Genomic DNA, 25,652 nt, shown 5'->3' on the forward strand with positions numbered 1-25,652 from the left:
AACCCTTCTTACAGTCGGGTAATAAAGAGGTCTTTTAACTAAAAAACAGTAATATAATGAACTATTTTATTATAAAAAAAAAATAGATATTTACAAGTTACATTGGAAGCGCAAATTTTACACAACATATTCTCTAACATGTACTCTTAGGCCTAGTTCGGACTACTTTAGTATTTTAGTCGAGTACGAACAATTTTTGGATTTACCGCCCCAAAAATTGTTCGTACTCGACTAAAAAACATACATACAGCCGAACGTAGAACCCCCTCCTTTTTGGAAGTCGGTTAAAAATACTAAAGTACCGGTTTCACATCTGTTAAGGTTTGGATGTCTATTAAAAAGATGTGTTTTTGTCATATCTACATAAGTATAGTCTTTGTCCCTACATCCCTATGTATGCATAAATCTTTAATAGTACGCAACGGATTTTGATGCGGTTTTTTTAATAAATACTCTATCTATTAAAAAAAAAACCGTATCAAAATTCGTTGTGTAGTTTTAAAGATTTATGCATACATTTGATTGAAGAGGAAGGTTTATAAGTATAACTAGCGACCCACCCCGGCTTCGCACGGGTGCAATGCTGATACTAAATACACTACAGAAAAACTGTGTATATAAAAACACGCGGCCCGCTCCGACTTCGCACGGGTATCACATCACACTAATGTATGTTTGTTCCTCCTTTACGCTGCGGCTACTGAAGCGATTTGGCTGAAATTTGGAATGGAAATAGATTTCACTCTGGATTAACACATAGGCTACTTTTCATCTCGGAAAAATCCATGGTTCCAGCGGGATTTGTGAAAAACGGAATTCCACGCGGGCGTCCACTAGTTAGCTATAAAATAAGAAAAACAAAACTTGCTATAAGACTTTCAAACTCTTACCAGGTGGTGAAACCGAGCCTTATAATATTAACTTATAAATAATATTGTAATATCATTTATTTTATATGGGTAACTTTTTTTTCACATTCAATCTTATCGACACAATACAGCATGCTCCAAGCTTAGCTTCTTACAATATAAACTTAATCCAACTAAATAAAATCTAAGCGCGAAATCGTTTTAAAATCGGTCCCTGAGATTTCAAATCATTTTCAGCCTATTTTAACAGATCACTCCAGTGCCAGGGCTCTCTCCTTAGAGGATTAAAAAAAAGAAAAAAAAATGATAATTTTTAACCGACTTCAAAAAAAGGAGGAGGTTATCAATTCGTCGAAATCTTTTTTCAAGCCGTTTAAATCATAAAGATTTTAACTGGATTTTCAGTCATTTTTTTCTTTAATTAACACGACACTAACTTGATACCGCTTTCAAGCTGATCAGAAGTTTGCAAGTTCGATGTTATTTTTCGCTTTTTAGTTTAGTAGAAATATTTTTGTGATTTTGAAGTCGGTTGTATTTTTTTATAAAATATTTTTATTCAATCTAGTAGATCGATAATGAACACTTTAAGACCATTTAAAAAGTGTCAACTAGCTATTTATTTAGCTCAATAAGTATTTCATAGCTCAATTTGGGATCTTATGATCTGAGACCAACTAGTACTGGACAAATAAGGCAATTAAAAATAATTTTTAATATACATAAAAAAATACTTGTCTATACTAATATTATAAAGAGGTAAAGTTTATGATATTTTAAGTTGTCTATGCATATTTTGAACCAATTTTGAATGTTCTTTTACCAATATAAAGTCACGTTATTCGTGAGTGGCATAGTCTAGTCGATATTTTTTAGTGTAACCTTTAGCTTTTATACAGGGTGCTCGGGAGTATTCCACATAACTCTGGGGTTATATTCTTTATCGAAAATTAATTAAAAATGTTCAAGGAACATGTGTTCTAAAATTAATATTTTCGGATTAGGTATTTCGGATAATATTTCTTTTGTAAATAGATCTTAAAATGTGTCCCTTATACGCATCTTTATAATAATGACGTAGCCAAACTTTAAACTTTTAAAATGCAAAGATACATAAAGGAGTGTATTACATGCATAGTCGGAATTATTTGAATTACTTTCTATGAAAACATAAAATGTTTTTATTTTTTAGATAAAAAAATACTAGTTATGCAGTTCAACTCCTATAAGTGGACTCGTCAACACCATATTTTATTTATTTTATTCTTTACAAGTTAGCCCTTGGTAAGAATCATCATTTATACCTGATCATCATGCATCTCACCTAATGGTAAGTGATGATGTAATCTAAGATGAAAGCGGGCTAACTTGTTAGGAGTATGATGAAATCCACACCCCTTTCGGTTTTACACGACATCGTACTGGAACGGTAAATCGCCTGGCGGTACGTCTTTTTCGGTAGGGTGGTAACTAGCTACGACCGAAGCCTCCCACCAACCGAAAAGTTATAGCAAATATTCCCGAGCACCCTGTAGACTATGACAATGTTGTCTACAATCGTCTATAGACTCTAAAGAAGTAGCTGATGTCCCCCTCCACCTGCCTCTCCCCGGGGACCTCCTCCTCGTCCACCAGGTGGAACTGCTGCTTGTCGATGTTGGGGAAGAAAGTGTCGCAGGTGAATGACTTCTGTATCTCTGTTAGGTAGATTTTGCCGCAGTTCGGGTGCTCCATTGCTGCCTGAAGTTTATAAATATTATTTTCAACTCATTTTCGGCTCACTGCTGAGCTCAAATCTCCCCTCAGAATGAGAGGGGTTAGGCCAGTAGTCCACCACGCTGGCCCAATCCGGATTGGCAGACTTCACACACGCAGAGAATTAAGAAAATTCTCTGGTATGCAGGTTTCCTCACGATGTTTTTCCTTCACCGTTTGAGATTAAAATGCACACAACTGAAAAGTTAGAGGTGCATGCCCCGGAGCGGATTCGAACCCACACCCTCCGGAATCGGAGGCAGAAGTCATATCCAGTGGGCTTACTTGCACTATGCAGGTTTCCTCACTATGTTTTTCCTTCACCGTTTGAGATTAAAATGCACACAACTGAAAAGTTAGAGGTGCATGCCCCGGACCGGATTCGAACCCACACCCTCCGGAATCGGAGGCAGAAGTCATATCCACTGGGCTTACTTGCACTGATCTATAAAGAGATAAATAGGCAATGTGAGGTCCGTTAGGGTAATTTCAGGATATACTGAACTGATTTTAAAATTTCTTATACCAATAGTAGGCTATATTTTATCAGCATATTCACATGGAAATGGGAAACCGCGGGGAGACCACTAGTTTGACATTAAGTAAGAACTTTTTTCAGTGTTAGATAGCCCATTTATCGTAGAAGGCTTTAGGCTATATTTTATCGTATTTTACCGTATTCCTTCGGGAACGAGAACCACGCGGGTCAAACCTAACCGTCTACTAATTTACCTTATAAATAGAGGAGCCACCTATGACCCAAGTGGATTCAATATCATCACGGCTCTCAATATAACTGATGGCTTCATCCAGGCTTGGAACCACTATGACACCATCTGGGGCCTGAAATATTTGAAGATGAACATCACTATCATATGTGTGTAGTGTGGTTATTTTTATTATTTTTTTATTTTCTATATGTTAGCCTTTGACCATAATGTTAAGATGGTAAGTGATGATGACATCTAAGATGGAAGCTGTCTAACTTGTTAGGAGTAAGATGAAATTTCTCACCATCTTTGCCAGTTTTAGAATTTAAACTATCGTGAGTGTTATTCATATTAATTGATTATGAAACACGGCTAAAACTCACATGATATTAGGTCACAATGCAAGAACCAGCTCATGACTAAAGGCCCCGTATGGGTTCCAAACTAGTCGGGCATACTCCGACCTAATATCACGTGAGTTTTAGCCGTGTTTCATAATTAATTAATCTTTGCCAGTCGAAGCCTCCCACCAGCCAGACCTGGACCAATTATAAACTTCAATCAGCCCAGGTGGGGATAGAACCGAAAACCACTGTCGTGTAAATTCACTGCTGGTGACTGGTGTCTCAAACGGATTGAAATTCCTTTTCTTTGGGCGGCTTACCTTCATCAAAATTCCATCCTTTGCTACTGATGGGCACAGGACAACTTTAAAGGATGTGTTGTAATTTACAATACATAACATGGAAGGATTTAAACCCACTCCCTCCGGAATCTGAGGCAGGGTCATGTCCACTGGGCTATCACGGCTCTCCATTAATTAAGATTACCTTTTCTTTAATAGCATCAACTTGGTGTGTCAGCACTATATTGACTCTGTTGATCAGCGGCCTGTACTTCACTGGTATACAGTCCCAGGTTCTTCTGCCCATGATCACTGCATTTGTCTTATTATCATCACTCACTTTGGTTGTCATTGTAGTGAAGTATGCCATTTCTGTCCTGCAATATATTTTTTCGTTACTATTACAAGTTTGTAGTGAATAAATATTATGACATAAAAAATGAACTAACTAAAAATGGCTATGTAGTTAGTCTGTAGACCGTAGAAGTAGGTGTGAGAGGATTACCAGCAAAACCTCTCTATAACTTGCTTATAGACCTTGGCCTCTCTAGAAGTGCAGATAGTTCTTTATTAAAACGGGTATCCAAAGCTGCTCTAATAGGATCTTACCAAATTAGACTAGGCAGGGAGAACAACACGAGCAGAGAGTGTTAATAGATTGTCAAGGAATTCCTTAACCCTACACCTTTTGGTCACAAGTCATTTAAAAAAAAAAAACCAGGACTCTGCTCGGACTTTTTCTCTATACCACGCGATGGACCTGGCACCCGCACAGTGAATCCATGGAATGCTAAGATATCCATCTCTCAGACAAGCAAGTGAGTCAATAAGCTTTTAAGTTTGTTGAATTTAAAAAAATTAAATGAAAATAAAGATTATTTGATCTTTTTAGAATAGATAGTCTTCAGGCGCCTATTTCCACCACCTACAATCTACTCTCCTTGAATCCAGGCAAGAGTGGCTAGGCACTTCGCAAGCAAGTGCATCATCTTAAATTTCAACATTGCTTTCCATCAGGCATGACAGTACTCAAACAAAACCAATTGACCAAAACAACTTAAGAGTTTGAGGAGAAACCTTCCCAATAAGAAGCCAAATGTTAAATAAGTTCTATCTTAAATAAGTACTATCGTATTTATTTAAGATTCGTCTCGAAATGCGTTTCGAACCGCCTTTTACTTATGTGTCTTTACTTAATTGTTCGGTAGATAGTTTGTACAATGTACATACTTTAGCTTCCAAGGTAGTGTACCATTTGCTCCAATGCCCATATTCTCGCACGCTGCTGCTATCAAATTTAATTTCACCTTTGACATTGTTAATTTTAAACTCTACGAACTTCGATTTATAAATGTAATTCGTAAACAGGTACGCAGTACTTAAACACACAGTATTTATAAAAAATACTTTTTTACTGGTATATTACGAATGTAGATAGTTTTCATTCAACATTAAGTTTTTAACAAAATGAAAATTGATGAAAAATTGAAAATGGAAACAGCAAAGTGTAAACAGCAAAACGATTTAAATTTAATTTGAAATTTGAAATTGACGCGTGTCACTGACAACTGATATGACATTGACAGACACAGAGCACAGAAAAAGAATATACACAGACAACTGTAGGGTAGGCATGCGATCGATTAATTGAAGAATCGATTCTGTAAACCAAAAAATCGATTTGTTTGTTTTTGTTTTTGTTTGTATTTTTTTATATCCATGAAAGGTTAGTGCCAAAAAAATTACCATGGGTTTTTCCGCACCGGTGTCGCTGCCGCCCGACACCGGCCTGTGCCATTTGCAAAATCCAGCCATTTCCGAATGGTTAGACCGTCATAGCCATTAATCGATCGCCAGAGCCTCGTCGGGCAGTCTGCAGGGTGTACCACGAGCAGATGAGATTGGCAGTTGAGAAGGCTGACTGGTACTAGCCCCTCCCTTACACCCCATAGACCGTGGACCGAGGATAGCAAGCATTAAGCAGGGAGCCGCTGGATGCTGGTGGCTCGAGACCCTTGTGCTTGGAGGCCCATGCAAGAGGCCTATGTCCAGCAGTGGACGACCATCGGCTGTTAATGATGATAAATCAATTAGTAATAGGTATTAAACTAATAACTACATGAAACAAAGGGCATCCATAGGACACCGCTCTTGATAAATCCGTGACTAACCCTTTATAATTAAATTCGTTTTTTTTTTGTTTTTATTTATTATTTAAACTTTATTGAATTATCACTTATATAATTATCTAAACCATATTATATGAAATAAATATTTTATTTACTTATTTAATTTACTATAGTGCCTTTTTCATCATATATAGACCAATACCTACTAGTATTTTAAAGAGATAAGATTTTGAATTCTGTTACAAATAGAAAGTCGCGTTATTAGCGAGTGTCACAGGCTATATTTTATCCCCGTATTCCCACGGGAGCGGGAACTACGCGGGCGAAATCGCAGGGCGTCTGTTAGTCTTGCTAATAAATAAAGATGTCCGCTCGTAGTGGACATTAAGACGATATTTACGATACGGAGGGACCCTTTTACGACCAAATAGTGGCGCAGTTCATACTAACCATTTTATCTTCTTTGGGAGATTGAATCAATTTATTGGTCACTAGTGAGTTAGTAGCTGTGATAGCCCAGTGGATATGACTTCAGAGGATGTAGGTTCAAAATTCGATTCCAGTTCGGGGCATGCTAACAAGGAAAAACATCGTGAGGAAACCAGCATACTTAAAATTTTCTTAATTTTCTACGTGTGTGAAGTCTGTCAATCCGCATTGGGTTAGCGTCCATCTTATAAATTTATTTAATCTTTAGTTGTTAAAAAACATACATACAGCCGAACGTAGAACCTCCTCCTTTTTGGAAGTCGGTTAAAAATATGTATTTAAAAACACAATACACCATATTTGTGGAATAATATTGAAAATTACTGATGCGACGCTTCGTGTCGTACTGACTCGAGAATGTATTCGTTTTTGAATCTTGTATTTGGAACGGCTACGACACCGTCGTATTCCGCGCTCTAACTGCCTATTATTAGTCAGTAGAGCATATTTATTTGTTATTTTTTACAATGTATAGGCAAGGCTTGGATGCAATCAATCCTAATGTAATTTTGAGCAATGATGCACGTGCAGCCATGGGTGTATCTAGGATTATTTTGTAGGGTCATCAAGTCTATTAGTAGTATCGTAATATTTCATCTCCATATCGGAATCCCCAGAATCCTGGGGAGGGCACAAGTCCATTCTAGTTTGGGCGTGCATGCATCGACAAGTTATCGGACGCATCGAAATTTGGAAGCTGGCTTGTGAGAAAAACGCCGCCATTGATACGTATCACTTATAGATACACAAAATATCGACTCGCGAAACTAAAGTGGTAATGGGCAGGGCACATAGTTCGAAGAGTCGATGGACGTTGAGGTCCCAAGGTGGTAGAATGGCGACCCCGCACGGGAAAACGCAGTGTTGGTCGACCCCCTACAAGGTGGACTGAGGACATCAAGCGGGTTGCAGGGAGTCGTTGTATGCTAGCGGCTCGAGACCGTTTTGTTTGGAAGTTCATGCAAGAGGACTATTTATAGTAGTGGACGTCCATCGGCTAATAATAATGATGAAAGACCATATATGTAAAATTTTCTTTGCTGGGAATCGAATTTAGGTCCTCTTTCCCTCTTTTCTTGTCTTTTTAAAGGTACTACGTACTAGTAACGATATGGCGTAAGTATCTACACATAATGAGAGGGTAATTCGATAATATCTACCCTACACACAATACATAGCAGATAGTAGAGTTTTTTGGGTTAAGGTATACGCACATGTTAAATGTCAGTGGCCGGACATCATTGTGTCAGGCATAAATTTAATTTTTATTCGGAACGAAGTGAAGTAACATCGAAGTGATACTAGCGATACAAGTGGACAATACTGGAACTCGACTACCATTTTGGACAACGAATTGCTTACTTTTGGAAGTGTGTGTGGAATTGGATATTCGGATTACGGAGTGGAATAAAATCTCATACGAGTCACATAGTGTTTCATTCCAAATCCCCAAACCCATAACTTAAGTACTAGAGGAAGCCCGCGACTTCGTCCGCCTTCTTCCTTCTTAAACGCAAAATCCTTTCTTAACGAATATTTACTAACTGTAAGCTACCTGCTAAATTTCATCTTTGTATGTCAAGCGGTTTTCGCTTTTAAATATTTTATCATTGATTAAATAGAAGCAGATGTTACTTTGCAGATGTTCATTATAAATAGTGATTAATAGATTTATTTTGCTATTGTCCGCGAAATACTCACGAATCTAACCGACGTCATCCAGATCACCTTGTAACCAGAGCATGCTCAGAAGATTTTCAGTCTATAAGCCCGCAAGATATTACAATGCACAATAGACAGCACGAGTGCTACAGAGGCTAATTATGTGCAGTGGCCTACGATACTTTTTCTACGACCATGATAAAATATATAAAAGAATGAACAAACTTGTAACATAATCACACTAATATTTTATAGGTGAAAGTTTGTGTGTATGTTTGTATGTTTGTGCCTCCTTTGCACTGCAGCTACTGAAGCGACTTGGCTTATATTAGGAATGGATATAGATTTAACTCTGGATTGACACATAGGCTACTTTTCATCCCGGAAAAATCCATGGTTCCCGCGGGATTTATGAAAACCTGAATTCCACGCGGACGAAGTCGTAGGCGTCCACTAGCACCTTTATAATTTGCGTTGGGCATGGCCTCCTCGATTTTGAATCGGCGTGACGTCCTAGATTTAGCTGCGTCTGCGTCGGCGTGCCATCCTAAATTTTGTCTTTTTTATGGAAGCTTGAATTTTTGTACTTGTAATGTAGTACGGTTTACTCGTGTGGTAATAGACAATACAAAACGGTCTGTAGAAATGAATAGCTATGTGATATCGTTTGAGGTTTTACGAGTATATTAAGTAGGTTATGAAATGGGAATAGAAAAACCATATTGGGTACTGATGGCATGTCCCTGACATGACCGTGATATATTTGCGAGCACCTTAATAAGTAGCCAGGACGAAATGAAAGAGACCGACGATCCAACCATGAGTTGGAACGGGATAACAATCTTGTGTACTTTCTCTTATAGATTTGCTGAAAGCTCCACATAGAGCTCGCTTTTGCTTCAAAAATTTTCAGTTCAGTTCAGTAATCAGTTTCCATCGTGACGCGTTTGATAGCGGACGTGCGTTTCCTCTTTTCGCACCGTAAATTTTCCGTAAAAATTTCCTGTTTTCGCTTAGAAAAAAGATGGTTATGTATGCCGTATCGTATTTCAGGAATGATAGCGTTGTTTTGACGTTAATAATCGAAGTTATAGATAAATGCTTTAGCTTTAAGTGTTGAGAAAAATAAACAATAAATTATAATACTCGCAAAAATTGTATGTATCCTGTAACAGTGTTCGAATTTTGAAAATGTTTGTTGTTTTCCAATTGACCCATGAAACAGGCAGAGATCGATGATCATACAGCCTGACCAATCGTACAGAAAGATAAATTGTGATTTAAAAAAAAATATTGATGGAGTGTTGTGCTGTGCGTGATTTGATCGAATCTGTGATCTGAAATTTGGTAAGTTTGTAAATATTTAATTATTATAATTATTTTATTATTTATTGTTGTTCTAATAAGCAAATTATGTTACAAAATTGTAAATAGATTGTGGTTACTCACGTAGTGTACGTCCGTAGAAGGTTATCGATAAGGAAAAGTAAACATAACCACAAAGTACGTTTAAATGTTGTAGTTGGGTATATAAAATGGTATGTATAGTCATAATCTGTGACGTGCACAAGATTTTTAATTAGGGTAGGCATTCTACATGTACAAATGGTAGAAAATAGAAAATTGTTTCTTCATACAGATTCGTAATCATATTTGCACCTATGAAGTACACACCATTTATTCAATACTAGCTGACGCCGCGCGGTTTCACCCGCGTGGTTCCCGTTCTCGTAGGAATCCGGGAATAATATATAGCCTATAGCCTTCCTCGATAAATGGGCTATCTAACACTGAAAGAATTTTTCAAATCGGACCAGTAGTTCCTGAGATTAGCGCGTGAAATTAAACAAACAAACAAACAGCTTTATAATATTAATAGATAAACAAATACGAGATAGCATTACTTTCTTAATTTCATTCTCAAAGACTCTGGCATATCAGAAGTGATCCCACTGACCTCATAATGGTTAATTTTCAAAATTATATTCCCATATCTCTCTTCTATAGGTTCTAACATATAAAAGGCAGATATGGAACTTAGACCCACCATGTTGCGTCAATGCGGATTGATGGGCTTAATAAGATAATGTTTGACATTCTGACGATAATGATACCGACGGCCGACTTTTCGATAGTTAGTGACAATTTCTTGGAAAACAAAAGAAATTAAATTAGTAATATTTAATATCTTGCAGTTCATACTTAAGAATCAAACTTGGATCCTAATTATTTGTAGCCGAACCATAAACACTCTTTTCTACCCCTATTTCGAAATCTACTTACTATAAAACCTCAAACCATATTATCACAAAGCTATTAATCCATACAGATCCTTTTGATAATGTCCATTACCACAAGGGTAGACCATTGCTACAATTTTTTTTTTTAATTTTTATTCATTTATTCTAAGAGAATAAATCTGGGAGACCAGGTCAAAAATCGAGGATATCTATAGTATAAAATTATAATTGTTATTTACCAAGTATAATTATATTAAACTTGTATTTCTTTTATCATGGTCGTAGTGGGGTAGTCATGGTATTGTATACCACTGCACGTAATTAGCGATCGTAGTACTCGTACTACAATGGCCCTCATCACATGACAGTCGCAAGAATAACTATTTAAACATCGCAGATATCCAGACGTTCCAACATAGGCTGCATTCTCGCATCTCAACCATGATTGCCTCGCGCTCGCTTAAAATGTAAAAAAAAAGATATTCTGATTTCTGTTTACCATTAAATACCTCATCAATGTGATGTGCCTTACAATCGTCGATCTAAGTCGGTAACTTTGGTTCCTGTGTCTTCGGATCTCCTAATTTTTGAATTTATCATCATCATCATCATCATCATATCAGCCGATGGACGTCCACTGCAGGACATAGGCCTTTTTTAGGGAATTCCAAACATCACGATACTGAGCCGCCTGCATCCAGCGAATCCCTGCGATGTCCCTCGCTTGATGTCGTCAGTCCACCTGGTAGGGGGTCGACCAACGCTGCGCTTTGTAGTGCAGGGTCGCTATTCCAGAACCTTGGGACCCCAACGTCCCAACTCGGCTCAGCTCGCTCGGCGGATCGGCTCTTCGAACTATGTGCCCCGCTCATTGCCACTTCAGCTTCGCGACTCGTTGAGCTATGTCGGTGACTTTGGTTCATCTGTGGATCTCCTCATTTCTGAATTAACCGCGCAGAGATATTCCTACTTACCGCACTTGGGCACGTACCTACAGACGCTGCCAAATACTAGAGGGCCTAGTGTTGACAAAATGGAGACCATAGATTAAAAGGAAGACCTAAAAATTATGGCTAGATTGTACGAAAGAAAACTTGCAATTAATGGAAAAACTAGCTGTGTGAAAAAAACGTAGAGAAAAAAAATGGGGTAAAAGGAAAGGTTTGTAGCGCCGAAGTATTTACATATTAATTGATTTATTTATTTTTATTTGTACACCACAATAATTTGAAAACAAGCGAAACAGAAACATAAACAGAAATAAAATACAAAAGGCGGCCTTATTAAAGTAACAATCTCTTATGTAGCAGGTACGTATGAGTACATAATATGAAGGTATGATAAAGTTTCTTGAAGTGCAGATAAAAACACTTTAAAACATCAACGCATTTACAATTCAGAACGTAACGCATTCAATGCAATTATTTAAGTCACGCATAACGGAATGTAATGAGAGTCATACATCGAGAAACGAGCTATGCTCAGAGTATCTTTGCGTGATCGAATCAGAAATGAGCAGATCCGCGGAAGAACCAAAGTCACCGATATTGCTCATCGTGGCGCGAAGCTGAAGTGGCAATGGGTGGGGCACATAAGAAGGTTGGGGTCCCAAGGTGGCGAAACAGCACTACAAAACGCATTGTTGGTCGACCCCCCACTAGGTAGACTGATGACATAGAGCAAGTCGCAGGGATTCGCTGCATGCAGGCGGCTCAAGATCGTGATGTTTGGAAGTCTTTACAAAAGGCCTTTGTCCTGCAGTGGACGTCCATCGACTGATATGATGACGATGTTGATAACAAAATACACAGTATAGTAGCATTGAATAATTTAAATTGTTTATTTATCTGTGATTTGTTCTATAGATCAGGAATTTCCTTCAGACATAGTCCCGGTAAACATCTTGTATTCGTACTTGTGTTATAAGTACAAGGTACATATTTAGGTATGTCCGTGAATTTATTTCAATACTCTGTCAGTTCAAGAACAAATATTTCTTTGCAAATATGTTTGCACTACTTTTTCTTATACGTACGTTACACAGACAATGTGTAAATAGACGTTAGAAAAGTAAACATTTGAATTACGTGCCGATACTCAGATCTTGGGGATGGATAGACGTTGGGGTCCTTGGGTGCCAGAATGGCGACTCCGCACCGGAAAGCGCAGTGTTGGTCGACCCCTACTAGGTGGGCCGAGGATATCAAGCAGGTTGCAGGGAGCCGCTGGATGCTGGCGGCTTGAAACTGTTGTTCTTGGAAGTCAGAAGTGGACGTCTAACGGCTGATAATGATGTCTCATATCTATCTCTAGAGATTGAGTGTCTTTACATTGCTACATTTACGCAATAAGTATATGTACCTATGCAAAAGTAGGCAATTCTGTCTATCTACCTTTTCACGTTACAAGTCGTCTACAGATTCAAATGTACAATTTACATGTTTAATTATCCTTGCAGAGTATAATAAACTAGTATCACCGTATCAGCAGGCACACGAGCGGTGCGGCGCCGCAACGTTGTTATATCGCAGCGGCGCCGTGGCAGCGTTGGACGGTCTGTTAATAAAGTAATCTTGTGACGCATAAACAATTGAGCGGTGCCGCTCCGACGTCGCCCCTCCCCGCCTCGTCTCGGTGGTTGCAAGTGCGGTGCGGCGCCGCAGCGCATCGTGTGCCATGCCATATATATTTCTTTATAAGACGCAGCGACACCGCAACGCATCATTTGCCCCCGCTATAACGCTGTTTCGTTGAGTGATGATTTCTGTCAGTTCATTCTACTGTAAACCACATAAAAAATTCAAAAATTCAAAATTCATTTATTTCAATTAGGCTTAGTTTACAAGCACTTTTAAAATGTCAGAATTATGTCACTACTTAATTTAATCCAATGGCGGTAATAATATTCGAAAACTTAAAATTAAAGTTACGAGGGTTCCAAAGCGCTTGGTCCGTTGTTTCGTCTATGCTTTTACTTCAGTCTATGGTACGTGTGTACCATTTTTTTGGTTCGTAATATTTCAGACGGTAACATGACAGTGCAATAATACAATAACTCCGGTCATAATTTCGCTCGTTTTTTTTTTAAAGAGTAGTTCTAAGGTATTTAATGTTTTGATGTGCGCTGCCAAGTTTTTAATATTGATAGTAACGTGTTTTTATTAGGGGGCAGTTCTTTTTTTATTTTATTTTTAGGCGCAGATGTTCCAAATGAGCTTTGTAGGCATTTTAAATACCTGCTGGAACAATAAATTTTATTTTTAAACCAGTCCACGCCCTTGACTTCATACTCGTAATTTTCTGTTTTTCACAAATCATGCGGAAACGATATATTTTCGTGATACAAATTAGCCTATATAATGCTGCATAACCTCATCTATCTTCCAGTGAAAGACCCATTAAAAACGGTTCAGCCGTTTTAGAGATTAGCCCGGACAAACAGAAAGGCAGACATTTAAAAAGCTTGATTATGTTTTGGTATCGTGTTAATAGCTGATATCATATTGGATGTGACCTCTGTCTTCGATATGTAGGGCGTAGGTTCGAATCCGGTCCGGGGCATGCGCCTCTAACTTATCAGTTTTGTGCATTTTGAGAAATTAAATATCACGTGTCCCAAACGGTGAAGGAAAACATCGTGACGAAACCTGCATACCAGATAATTTTCTTAATTTTCTGCGTGTGTGTAGTCTGCCAATCTGCATTTGCATTCCCTCTCATTCTGAGAGGAGACTCGAGCTCAGCAGTGAGCCAAATATGGGTTGATAATGATGATGATAATGTAAACAGCTTTACGCACTTGAAAAAGAAAAACCACAGTTGTTTGTAATCACAGACAGACAGTATTTTTGTGTTAGTAAGCAGCCGTGGTTTTACTTGCATAGTTTCCGTTCAAGTAGGAATACGGGGATAAAATATAGCCTATGTTCATCATTATCTTAATATCAGCGGAAGGAAATCCACTGCAGGACATAGGCCTTTTGTAGGGACTTCAAAACATCACGATCCCGAGCCGCTTGCATCCAGCGAATGCACTGCGCTTTCTAGTGCGGGGTCGCCATTCCAGTACCTTCTGGACCCCAAGCGTATGTTACTCGCTGATAATGTAGCTTTCCATTGGTGAATTTTAAAAAATGGATTTAGTGCCTTAGTTCTGAGAGCGTAACAAACAAATGCAATTTCGCATTTATAATGGAAGTATGGATTATTAATAGATGTAGGTATGTATGTATTCATGTATTCAAATAATAACCGACCTTGGCGTGGACATTAGTGAATAACAGTTCGTGTTTCTAATTGAATTCTACCGACGGACTATATTGGAAAAGTGCTACGAATCTTAATTAGAGAAAACACACGGGCGCTGGGACCATAAAAAATCGCCACGAGTTCTCTTTAATAACTTATGTTTATTATGGCTGGTGGGAGGCTTCCGTCGTGGCTAGTTACCACCCTACCGGCAAAGATGTACCGCCAAGCGATTTTAGCGTTCCCGTTTAGAAACCGAAAGGGGTGTGGATTTTCATCCTCCTCCTAACAAGTTAGCCCGCTTCCATCTTAGATTGCATCATCACTTACCATCAGGTGAGATTGTAGTCAAGGGCTAACTAATAAAGAATAAAAAAAAAACTCATGTTTTGTCGTCAAGATTCACTCCGTCGTAGCGGATATATCTCCATTGAAATGTTGCAATTTATAGACCGAATATTGCATTTTTTAGAGGATGCTCCATAAAATGCGAAGTTCATGTAAAAGAAGATGGTCCAAAATTGTATGGAGCCCAGGATCAGTCATTGTACCCTAGCTGAAATAAAAGAAGATATTTTTTTAACTATTTTTGATTCTACAAATCTATGATTTTACTTTAATTCTTTCGAAATAATATTCATTATCTCCCAAATGCAACATTAATAATGGCGGATAGATGACGTTTTCAATGCTGTACCTAATCGATTTGACGTTAGTTGTCAATTGTCATGTCATAGTTGCTCTATGGGCGCCATCTTGACATAACTCTAAAACTTCGGTTTTTATTTTATTCTTTGACACCTATATATAATGGACCTGTGACAAATTTACGTCAAATTTGGTCAAGGTATTAATTTTTTAAAGAAGAAACAAAATTTTTTCGTAACCTCTCTAACTATTAAGTTATTTGGTTAGTTGTTTATAATCTATACGACTATAATATAATATATCGCTACGACGGAGCGAGATCTTCTAGTGTATTTTCCAAAGACTAGGAACTCGATTTCTTATGACACCCCGACATGGTTTCCAAGTCCTATAACTCTTAATGCGACTTGTAGAGTCCACGGTTAAAATTCCCTTAGAGAAACGATTTTTCAAGATGCGCTACGAGATAATTGTCTACTGTCTTACAGCGACTAGAGAGGGAGAAGAAGAGAGTGATACTTTCGACTTCGCAGCTATTTATCGACAATAAATCCCTCGTCACGAGATAAATCGTTGACAAGTTCGTGCGTTCGCCCATACCCTAGATGACGCTGTATCCGTCACAATAATTTTATGAATCACTGCACAATCAGAAAATAAAACACTTCGCTTAAAATGGTTTTTTTTTCGTGTTGAGTAAGTGCCGATGGTTCCATGTTGGACCACTACGGGGACGGGGTTTGGGCGAGCGCAGAAGCATCGCCTGATGAGACCCGAAGGCTGAAATAAAGATAGAGGACGGAACGACTCTCTAAGGGCGTCTCCTATGAGACTCGGACCTCGGCTTAGGGAGTCATTCAGTCAGGGGTAACCGTGACCTGAGTGAATCAGTCCAGACGCCCCAAGATCGTGAGTTAGAAAACGTGACGGGTGACGTTAGATATCGGGGACCTCGTACGCTTAAAATGGGCGTCCGTCGACGCAATACAGTCCCGTGTGTTCTCTCAAGCAATATATTAGCGTAACACCTTTAATACTCATTACTGGAACAATTCACTTCTGTAATTACTTTCCGCTCTCTCCGTTGATTGAACGTTTTGTTTGCCTGCCTACTCTCGTTTTAAGGATTTACATAAACAATAGACTTTTGATTTTAAGGATTTTTTTTTTTCTAAAGTTAGCCCTTGACTACAATCTGATGGTAAGTGATGATGCAGTCTAAGATGGAAGCGGAATAACTTGTTAGGAGGAGGATGAAAATCCACACCCCTTTCGGTTTCTACGCGACATCGTAGCGGAACGCTAAATCGCTTGGCGGTACGTTTTTATCGGGTGGTAACTAGCCACGGCCGAAGCTTCCCACCAGCCAAAAAACTGCTGTACTTACCAGAGCATAGGCTGACAAAATTTCAGACATCATTAAATGAGGTAGGTATGGACCTCGCAGGCTCTCGTCTTATAAAGGTCTAAATTTTATTTCGCCATTTACTAAGTAGTACCTTCTCGTAGTAACTAAACAAACGAAATTCCGGGAAACGAATTTTCCAGTAAAATTGGAAACTCGGGGAAAACTGGATTAAGTTCAGTGGCGCGTGAATGTGCGCTTTGAAAATAATTTGTTTACATTTCCAGAAAAGCTTGGGAAATCATTTTGAAAAACAAATTATTGCTGGTTAGTTGCCATCGGATAATAGGAGCAGCTTTGTCTATGGTTCAGCGAAACAAAGTAGTTGCTTGGCGAATTTGCTCGTAACACTTCCGATGGTTTTCGCTGCCCTGGAGGGTGGTAGCGATGCCCCGCGCGCACGACTTCACACCCGCGGAGTCCTTCCCCCCCGTCACCCGCTTATCATGGGAGTGTCATCAACGAACCTGCCAAGTTATAGGTATACTAGTTAAGTAGAAGGTATTGAGCAGTGGGGTAGCCAGGTAACTAAGGGCCCTGGTGCTAATAAAAAATGGGCTCACTACCATCTAAACTGGTTAGGTTTTATCAAAAATATTAATCAGCTCTTTTTCAGTACTTCAGTTCAATCTGGTAAGCGTTTTTCTGGTAAGGATAAGGGCCCTGCATCGCCTAGTCCCTTGGTAGCTACGTCATTGGTATTGAGAGAGACTTTTAGGCCTAAAATGTAGTGCTAATGATGCCTATGGCCTACAGAGTTTCACTTCAGAAATGACAAAATTAAAAAAAAAAACAATATTTTATCCGGATTAAACGTGCAGCTAAAAAAATGTAAACATTATAAAATGTAAAATGTAAACCCCCAAAACACGCTACGCCACTATATTTTTTTTATGCAATATAGGCCAGCGCTTGACTACAATTAAGCCCGATGGTAAGCATTAATGCGGCCTAAGTTGGGGCGCGCTTACCTAGAAGATGCCTATTCACTCTTGCTTTGAAGGTATTCAAATTATAAGTGTCAGGAAACACAAACGGCGGAAGGGCATTTCATCACTGGCATCACTTGGTCGCGTGTTAGCACTACAGGGCACGACTCTCCTGAAGATAAAAAAACAAATATCGACCAAAAGCGGTGAATTTGTCCCAGTCCCAGTTCTTTCTTACTAACGCTGCGAAAGAGAGAACGATATTTCTGACACCACCGCGATTGGACGATTTTATTTCTTTCTTCTTAGTCTTACTGACCTTGTATCGAGCCATAAAATATGTAGATGAAGCTGTCAAAGTATTCCTACGTTCAAATCTTGACGGCCTCCGTGGCGCAGTGCTATGCGCGATGGATTTACAAGAGATGGAGTAACATACGGAGTCCTGGGTTCGATCCCCAGCTGGGCCGATTAAGGTTTTCTTAACTGGTCCAGGTCTGGCTGGTGGGAGGCATTGAACGTGGCTAGTTATCACTCTACTGACAAAGACGTAACGCCAAGTGATTTAGCGTTCCGGTACGATGCCGTGTAGAAACCGAAAGGGGTGTGAATTTTCATCCTCCTCCTAACAAGTTAGCCCGCTTCCATCTTATGCTGCATCATCACTTACCATCAGGTGAGATTGTAGTCAAGGGCTAATTTGTAAAAAGAGTTGTCCCAGTCGCATTCCGAACTTTTTCTTATCAACGCTACGAAAGAGAGAATGATATTTCTGATGTCGCCGCTACTGGTCGACTTTTTTACTTTTATCTTAGTCTTACTGACCTTCTATCGAGCCATAAAATATGTAGATGCAGCGGTCAAGGTACCCCAACGTTCCAATGGCGGATAAAGTAACCAAAATTCTCGTCACGTATTATAAAAGGAAAAAGCAAGTAAATAATACGCATTAAAACCTTGGACGTACAACAAATGGCATTTTGTTTAGGTATAAATAGTAGGGATACTGTTTATTGTGGGTCAATTGACAGACATCGTGTTTATCTGAAGGGAATGGTTGTCAGTGAAATTACAAGTATTTGGGGCTAAATATAGCCTTGTAAATACTTGTATATATCTAAGAGAATGAGCAGTCTGCCAATCCGCATTGGGCCAGCGTGGTGGACTGTAGGCCTAACCCCTCTCATTCTGAGAGGAGACTCGAGCTCAGCAGTGAGCCGAATATGGGTTGAGAATGATGAAATATTTAAGTACCTCGCTTCGACGACCCCTCTTTTGCAGTTGGAAAATCATCATCATCATAATGTATAAATACACACAGACACTGGAAAACAACCATGCTCATCACACAAATATTTTCCAGTTGTGGGAATCGAACCCACGACCGTGGATGCAGAAAGCAGGGTCACTACCCACTGCGCCACGCGGCCGTCATAATATATACGTCAATAGTTCTCAAGTGGGTCTGTCTGCTTGTTTGGGCTAATCTCCGCAACGGCTGAACCGGTTTTAACAGGATAGTGGAGGCTGATGAGCAACATATAAGGTATATATCAAGCATGGATTTTTTTCGGAAAAAATCCTTGGTTTCCACGGGTTTTATGAAAAACGAACGAAGTCGCGGGTGTCCGCTAGTAACTTACACTTTAGTTCTTGAATGTTAATCTCGTAACTAGTAACTTTTTGAACGAGTTTGTTTATTGAATGTAAAAGCGTTGTTTCAACCATGCTATGAAAATTCTCTCGTCAAAGGTCCATCCATTTGACAACAAAGTCCACTAAAAATACGGGTAGCTTGCAATTTTTACTACAAATAAAAGTTTATTTTGGTATAAGGAAAAATTCATTACCTTCAAAAAGTCTACATACAAAACTTCAGTATGATGAGTTGCTAGTTAAAGCGTGAAAGTGTAACAAACCAACAAACTCATCTTAATTTTGAGTTTACGGCTTTGGTTACCACTTTTATTTCATATCCGCGTAAAAAATGTATAAAAAATATTTTGACGACTCGATAAAGTGGATACTCTCACAGAATTTAAATTTGAATCGAGTTGGAAATAAAAAAATAATCCGAAAAATTAATCTACCTCCATTTTACAAGTCCATAAACAATATTACTCTGACGCAACGAGGCGCATAGATTTTATTGTTTGTTTTTATTGCGCTCTGGATGGTCGGGTGCTCTGTGCTAATTAAATACACATAAATATTTTTACGGGCACAGCGAAACGGTCGTGGATCGTGTAAATCAAATAGTTCAATTAGTTTTTGACTGACATCCAAAAATAAGTTTCGGGAATTCAGCAAGAATGCTCTTTATTGTCTACTAGCTGACGCCGCGCGGTTTCACCCTCGTGGTTCCCGTTCGCGGAATACGGGGATAATATATAGCTCTAAATAGTTTTGCGCCTTCCTCGATAAATGGGTTATCTAACACTGAAATATTTTATTTAATCGGACCAGTAGTTCCTGAGGTTAGTGCGTTCAAACAAACAAACAAACTCATCAGCTTTCTAATATTAGTAGACACTAGCGTCCGCCCTTAGACCTCTTTAATCCAACCCGTAACAGCCAGTAATTTCTCTCGTTTTCCCAACATTTCCCTTCACTGCTCTTCTCCTATTGATAGCGTGATGAAAAGTATACTATAACCTGCCCAAGAGTATGAAGAATAATTGTACCAAGTTTCGTTAAAATCCGTCGAGAAGTTTTTGTTTCTATAACATCAGACAGACAGACAGACAGAAAGACCGACAGAATTTATTTATAGCACAAAATTGTTAATTTATTGATTGATTGATAGCTCACCGCCTTTGTTCCATTCACAACGCGGACACTGTATAGGCATCGAGCAAACAACTAAATCAAGAGACCGTAAAATCTGTTTACGTCGGGATTATCTCGTAAAGTCCGGCCAAAACGCACGGACAAACAATAAACTTGTAACGATATTTCTCTATAAACGCGTTATTTGCTATTATATGCACCGTGCATTATAATCACAGGAAATAAAACTATAAGAAATTGTAATTGTTATCAATTGTAAATTATAATACTGTATGACTTTTTCAAAAGAGCAACTGTTGAGTTTCTTGCCGGTATCTTCTCAGCAGAGCCTGCCTTCCGAACCGGTGGTAGAATCTTTACAAATAGTCAACTGACGTGTCAAAAGTGCTTGTAAACTGAGCCTACTTGAAATAAATGATTTTTGATTTGATTTGATCATGGTTACGAATTACGATTGGCCTGGTAAGAAAACATAAAGGAGATAAAGGGGACAGCGTTGTCTATAGCAGCGGTTCCCAAAAGGTGTTCCGCGGAACCCTGAGGTTCCGTGAAAGGCCCTCAAGGGTTCCGCGAAAAGTCAAGATTTCCATATTGTAATCGTTTCACTTGTGATAATATTAATAATTAATATTATCACAAGTGACGTAATTTATTATTCATTTTCAATTAAATTATTGTTTTAAAATATTGCATTTAGAGAGAGAGTCGTGATAGCCCAGTGGATATGACCTCTGCCTCCGATTCCGGAGGGTGTGGGTTCGAATACGGTACGGGGCATGCACCTCCATCTTTTCAGTTGTGTGCATTTTAAGAAATTAAATATCACGTGTCTCAAACGGTGAAGGAAAACATCGTGAGGAAACCTCCATAGCAGAGAATTTCTTAATTCTCTGCGTGTGTGAAGTCTGCCAATACGTATTTTGTCAGCGTGGTGGACTATTGGCCTAACCTTCTCATTCTGAGAGGAGACTCGAGCTCAGCAGTGAGCCGTATATGAGCACCATGTAGGAAACCGATATGCTTCTGGCACGCTATCACACGCCATGTGACGTAAGTGTATTCCCGTCTTTAGTTTACTTCTTTCTTAAACCGCCGTTCCGAAACCGAAAGGGTTCCGAAGAAAAATGGTGAAACAAAAAAGGGTTTCGAAGTCAAAAGAATTCAGGAACCGCTGGCCTATAGTATCGATGGACGTCTATTGCTACTTAAGGGTAGCTTAAATGCTTTATGTTATGTGATGCTGAACATAGCACTTAAGTGAAGCCCTCTCACAGAGTAAAGATCATGCAGAGTGAGTCTTTACACGCAGCGTGCTGAAGCCAATAAAAACCATAAAAAAAAGAAAACGTGACGCATCTCCTTGACATCCGCTTAAATACAAACTTTTTCATAAATTGTATTTCAAAATTTAACACTAACAACAATTACGTAAATTAATATATTAATCAACTAAAAATGGCTAGAAATAGGTGCGAGAGGATTACCAGCAGAATCTCTCTATAACTTCCTTAAAGACCTTGGCCTCTCTAGAAGTGCAGCTAGTTCTATATTAGAAAGATTATCCAAAGCTGCTCTAACAGGATCTTACCAAATTTGGATATGTCCAGGATGGATATGGATATGGATGATATGGATGAAGTCCAGGACTTGTGACTACATTCTGTAGTCACAAGTCACCGGCACGGTGAATCCATGGAATGCTAAGATATTCGTCTCATTATTAATAAAAAAATACTCCATCTTATTTCTTTAGTTTTTGTAAACAGTTGAAAGTTACTGTTGCGACGCTTTGTGTCGTACTGACTCGACAATGTATTAGTTTTTGAATTTTGTATTTGGTGCGGCTACGACACCGTCGTGTTCTGTGCGCTCCATCTGCTTATTATTCTTAATCTGTGATTCTTCCAAACACCACGTTCTTGAGCCGCCCGTCGCCATTCCAGCACTTTGCGATCCCAACCTCCATCGACTCTTCGAACTATTACAACTTTATTTTTTGTAGGCTCTGTAACTGCTGGACTAATTTGAAAAACTTCTTTCTTTCTTTCAGTCTAAGATGGAAGGGGGCTAATTTGTTAGGAGGAGGATGAAAATCCATACCCCTTTTCGGTTTCTACACGACATCGAATCGGAACGCTAAATCGCTTGGCGGTACGTCTTTGTCGGTAGGGTGGTAACTAGCCACAGCCGAAGCCTCCCACCAGCCAGACCTGGACCAATTAAGAAAATCTCAATCAACCCTGCCGGGGATCGAACCAAGGACCTCCGTTTTGTAAATCCACCGCGCATACCACTGCGCCACGGAGGCTGTCAAGAACAATCATATCATAGATTTACGAGTCGGTAAAGATTCCAGTCCTACATTATCTCTGATGAACACAATGTATAATTATTTTATTCCCCTTTTCATACGGGAACGGGAACTCAGCGAGTGAAATCACAGCACAGGGCGTCTGCTAGTAAAATAGAAAAAAAACAGTTACTCCATAAACAATATAGATATGCAATATAAAATTATTGCGTTATCTGTAGGGGGAAAGGCGCGCTAATTGTCAGCTGTCAAACGTCAATAAACAGATTATAAAAATAAACATATGACGCAGATGCGACCACCATGTTCGCCGCAGAGATCTAAGTTTATAGAGCGGCTATGAAGTTTATGCTTTGTTTATTTAGTAACAATTTACTGTGAATGATGACGAACCAGTAAAAACCCGTTGCGTATAGCTACTTACAGATCAGTGATATATTTAAAACATGTTTCTGTTTTATTAAAGCTATTTCAGTTTTACACACTCTAAACCACTACAATGCGAAACTGTTTTCCGAAAATAGAATATCTAAGTCTTGATTTGATTTGAAAACAATGTAGACATTGTAATTTATTATGAAACACAACTAAAACTCTAACTAAACGGAGTATGCCCGATGTTTAAACCCATCCGGGGCCCTTAGTCATGAGCTGGTTCTTGCAACACAGCACGATGTATCACGTGAGTTTTAGCTATGTTTCATAATCAATTATTATGAATAACATTCACGATAGTTTAAATACTAAAATGTAGACATTAGTCCAGTGGTTAGCGTTTGGTTTCGGATTACGAGGTTCTGAATTCAAGACCTGGATGGGCATTAAATATTGTGCTTACGGCCTATATCATTTTAAAGAAATACGTTTACTTACAGTAGCCTGTGAATATATATGCAGGGTGCTGGGGAGTATGTTCCATAACTCTGGGGTTATATTCTTTACCAAAAATTAATTAAAAATGTTCAAGGAACGTGTTCTAACATTAATATTTTCGGGGTAAATAATATTACTTTTGTAAATTGATCTTAAAACATGTCCCTTATACGCATCCTTATACTTATGAGTTAGCCAAGTTTTACGTATTTTTAAATGCAAGGATAGATAAAGGCGTGTGTTACATAGATAGTCGGAATTATTTAAATTACTTTGTATAAAAACATAAAAAAAATAATTAATTTTAATTTAATAGTTAAAAAAAATTAGTTATGCAGTTTGGCTCCTATAAATGGCCTCGTCAACACCTTGAAGTTATGGAAAATACTCCCGAGCACCCTGTGTATTATTCAAACAATATTTGTAAGACAAAATATCAATATGTACAAACGAAAAGAAGATCTAAACCCTCGCCTTACTCGACACGGGCATAAGTAGTTTGTATCCGCTTATCGTCTTCATCAAAGAGTAAAAAAACTTTCGTAGGGTTGGGTGTACTCTTCTATAACAAAATCCCCAGGAGTTTTATGGACCTGCCAATGCAAAAGTTTAAGCAATGTGTTAATAGAACATTATGATATAAGTGCGGTAAGTTGAAAATTACAGCCGAGGCGATATTGCAGCCCGAGCCGTAGGCGAGAGCTATAGTAAGGAAGCAGAGGCTGTAATTATCAAAGCGCACGTATGTCATACGACGTTTTAAAACATATTTACGAGGAAACACACTTTGAACACATTTTCAAAATGAATTTGTTGATTTTTCTGTTTTCGGCAAATGCACCAAATACAGCCAGTGTTAAAATTTACTAATAAAGTAAATTAATATTTTTGTGTTTCTGTTACAGATAAATGGTTGTCATTTATTGTCAAAATTAATAAAATAAAAAAAAATTATATGTTTTTTATTATTGTTTACCTCACAAAGTTAATTTTATTCATAAAAAGTTGAGCACTTTTCTTTGCTAAGATTAAAAAAAAAGTACCGTTCGTTTTTAGACGAATGATCAACGTTTCAAATTACATTACAGCACATGTGCGTTTTACTTTACATTACGGCACATGTGCCTGAGATACTTTACGAGCAAATGTGCTATAAAAACATTTACTTGAAATAAATGAATTTTGAGTTTTGAATTTTGGAAAATTTTAGTATAAATTCTCAGCCCAAGTTGGGAACTTGGTGGTGTTACCCCGTGCCCCGGAGAGCACGTTAAGCTCTCAGTCCCGGTTATTATTATTATCATCAAATCATGTCCTATCTGTTGAATAGTATGTGATCAAACGTCTTCGGTGCTCGTTTGGAGATTATAGAGTGTTTTGCAGGTTGTACAAAGGAGATGGACGCAAATCGTTTGATAGAGTTGGCGGCGTGCCAGACGTAGCGCGAATGATAATACAGCGCAGACGGGCGGCTCAAACGCCAGCTATGAGTATAAGTGCACACACACACGGTAACCTCGCCACAGCCACCGACGCCGCCACATGAAGCTAGAAGCGGCGGTTCGTGGCGTGTGGCGAGGGCGACCACCGGCGTCAACCGTGTGTGGCGAATCCTCGTATCAGCCGATGAACGTCCACTGCAGGATATAGGCCTTTTGTAGGGCCTTCCAAACATCACGATACTGAGCCACCTGCATCCAGCGAATCCCTGCGACTCGCTTGATGTCGTCAGTCCACCTGGTGCGGGGTCGCCATTCCAGCACTATGGGACCCCCAACGTCCATCGGCTCTTCGAACCATGTGCCCCGCCTATTGCCACTTCAGCATCGCAACTCGTTGAGCTATGTCGGTGACTTTGGTTCTTCTGCGGATCTCCTCATTTCTGATTCGCGCAGAGATACTCCTAACATAGCTCGTTCCATCGCCCGCTGTGTGACCCTGAGCCTTCTTATGAGGCCCATTGTTAGCA

General features: G+C 38.9%; 2 protein-coding genes across 2 annotated transcripts in view; one reads left to right on the plus strand and one right to left on the minus strand.

Annotated features, from left to right (window-relative positions):
• Window positions 1–52: 52 nt before the first annotated feature.
• LOC112051612 (dihydrofolate reductase) lies at window positions 53–5,482 on the minus strand. The gene is made up of 4 exons (XM_024090326.2): window positions 5,190–5,482; window positions 4,165–4,336; window positions 3,357–3,467; window positions 53–2,609 (listed from the first exon to the last, which is right to left on the minus strand). The coding sequence occupies exons 1-4, from the start codon at window positions 5,273–5,275 to the stop codon at window positions 2,421–2,423; spliced, it is 558 nt and encodes a 185-aa protein (XP_023946094.2). The 5' UTR covers window positions 5,276–5,482; the 3' UTR covers window positions 53–2,420.
• Window positions 5,483–9,185: 3,703 nt separating this feature from the next.
• The window catches only part of LOC112055769 (diacylglycerol kinase 1), a 123,734-nt gene continuing 107,267 nt past the window's right edge, over window positions 9,186–25,652 (plus strand). Inside the window, exon 1 of the mRNA XM_052886829.1 lies at window positions 9,186–9,586. The gene's annotated coding sequence lies outside the window, so the exon portion shown is untranslated. The remainder of the gene's footprint in view (window positions 9,587–25,652) is intronic.

Source organism: Bicyclus anynana, chromosome 18 (assembly GCF_947172395.1).
Source record: "Bicyclus anynana chromosome 18, ilBicAnyn1.1, whole genome shotgun sequence".
In the NCBI taxonomy this organism is placed as follows: domain Eukaryota; kingdom Metazoa; phylum Arthropoda; class Insecta; order Lepidoptera; family Nymphalidae; genus Bicyclus; species Bicyclus anynana.

What these genes read in the sequence shown, in the direction of transcription:
- LOC112051612 (XM_024090326.2), bottom strand. Translation starts at nt 5,275, where the DNA reads ATGTCAAAGGTGAAATTAAATTTGATAGCAGCAGCGTGCGAGAATATG. An exon ending in TTGATGCTATTAAAGAAAAG is followed by an intron (nt 3,468 to 4,164) that starts GTAATCTTAATT and finishes CAAATATTTCAG; the next exon opens with GCCCCAGATGGTGTCATAGT. An exon ending in GTGGCTCCTCTATTTATAAG is followed by an intron (nt 2,610 to 3,356) that starts GTAAATTAGTAG and finishes TATAAACTTCAG; the next exon opens with GCAGCAATGGAGCACCCGAA.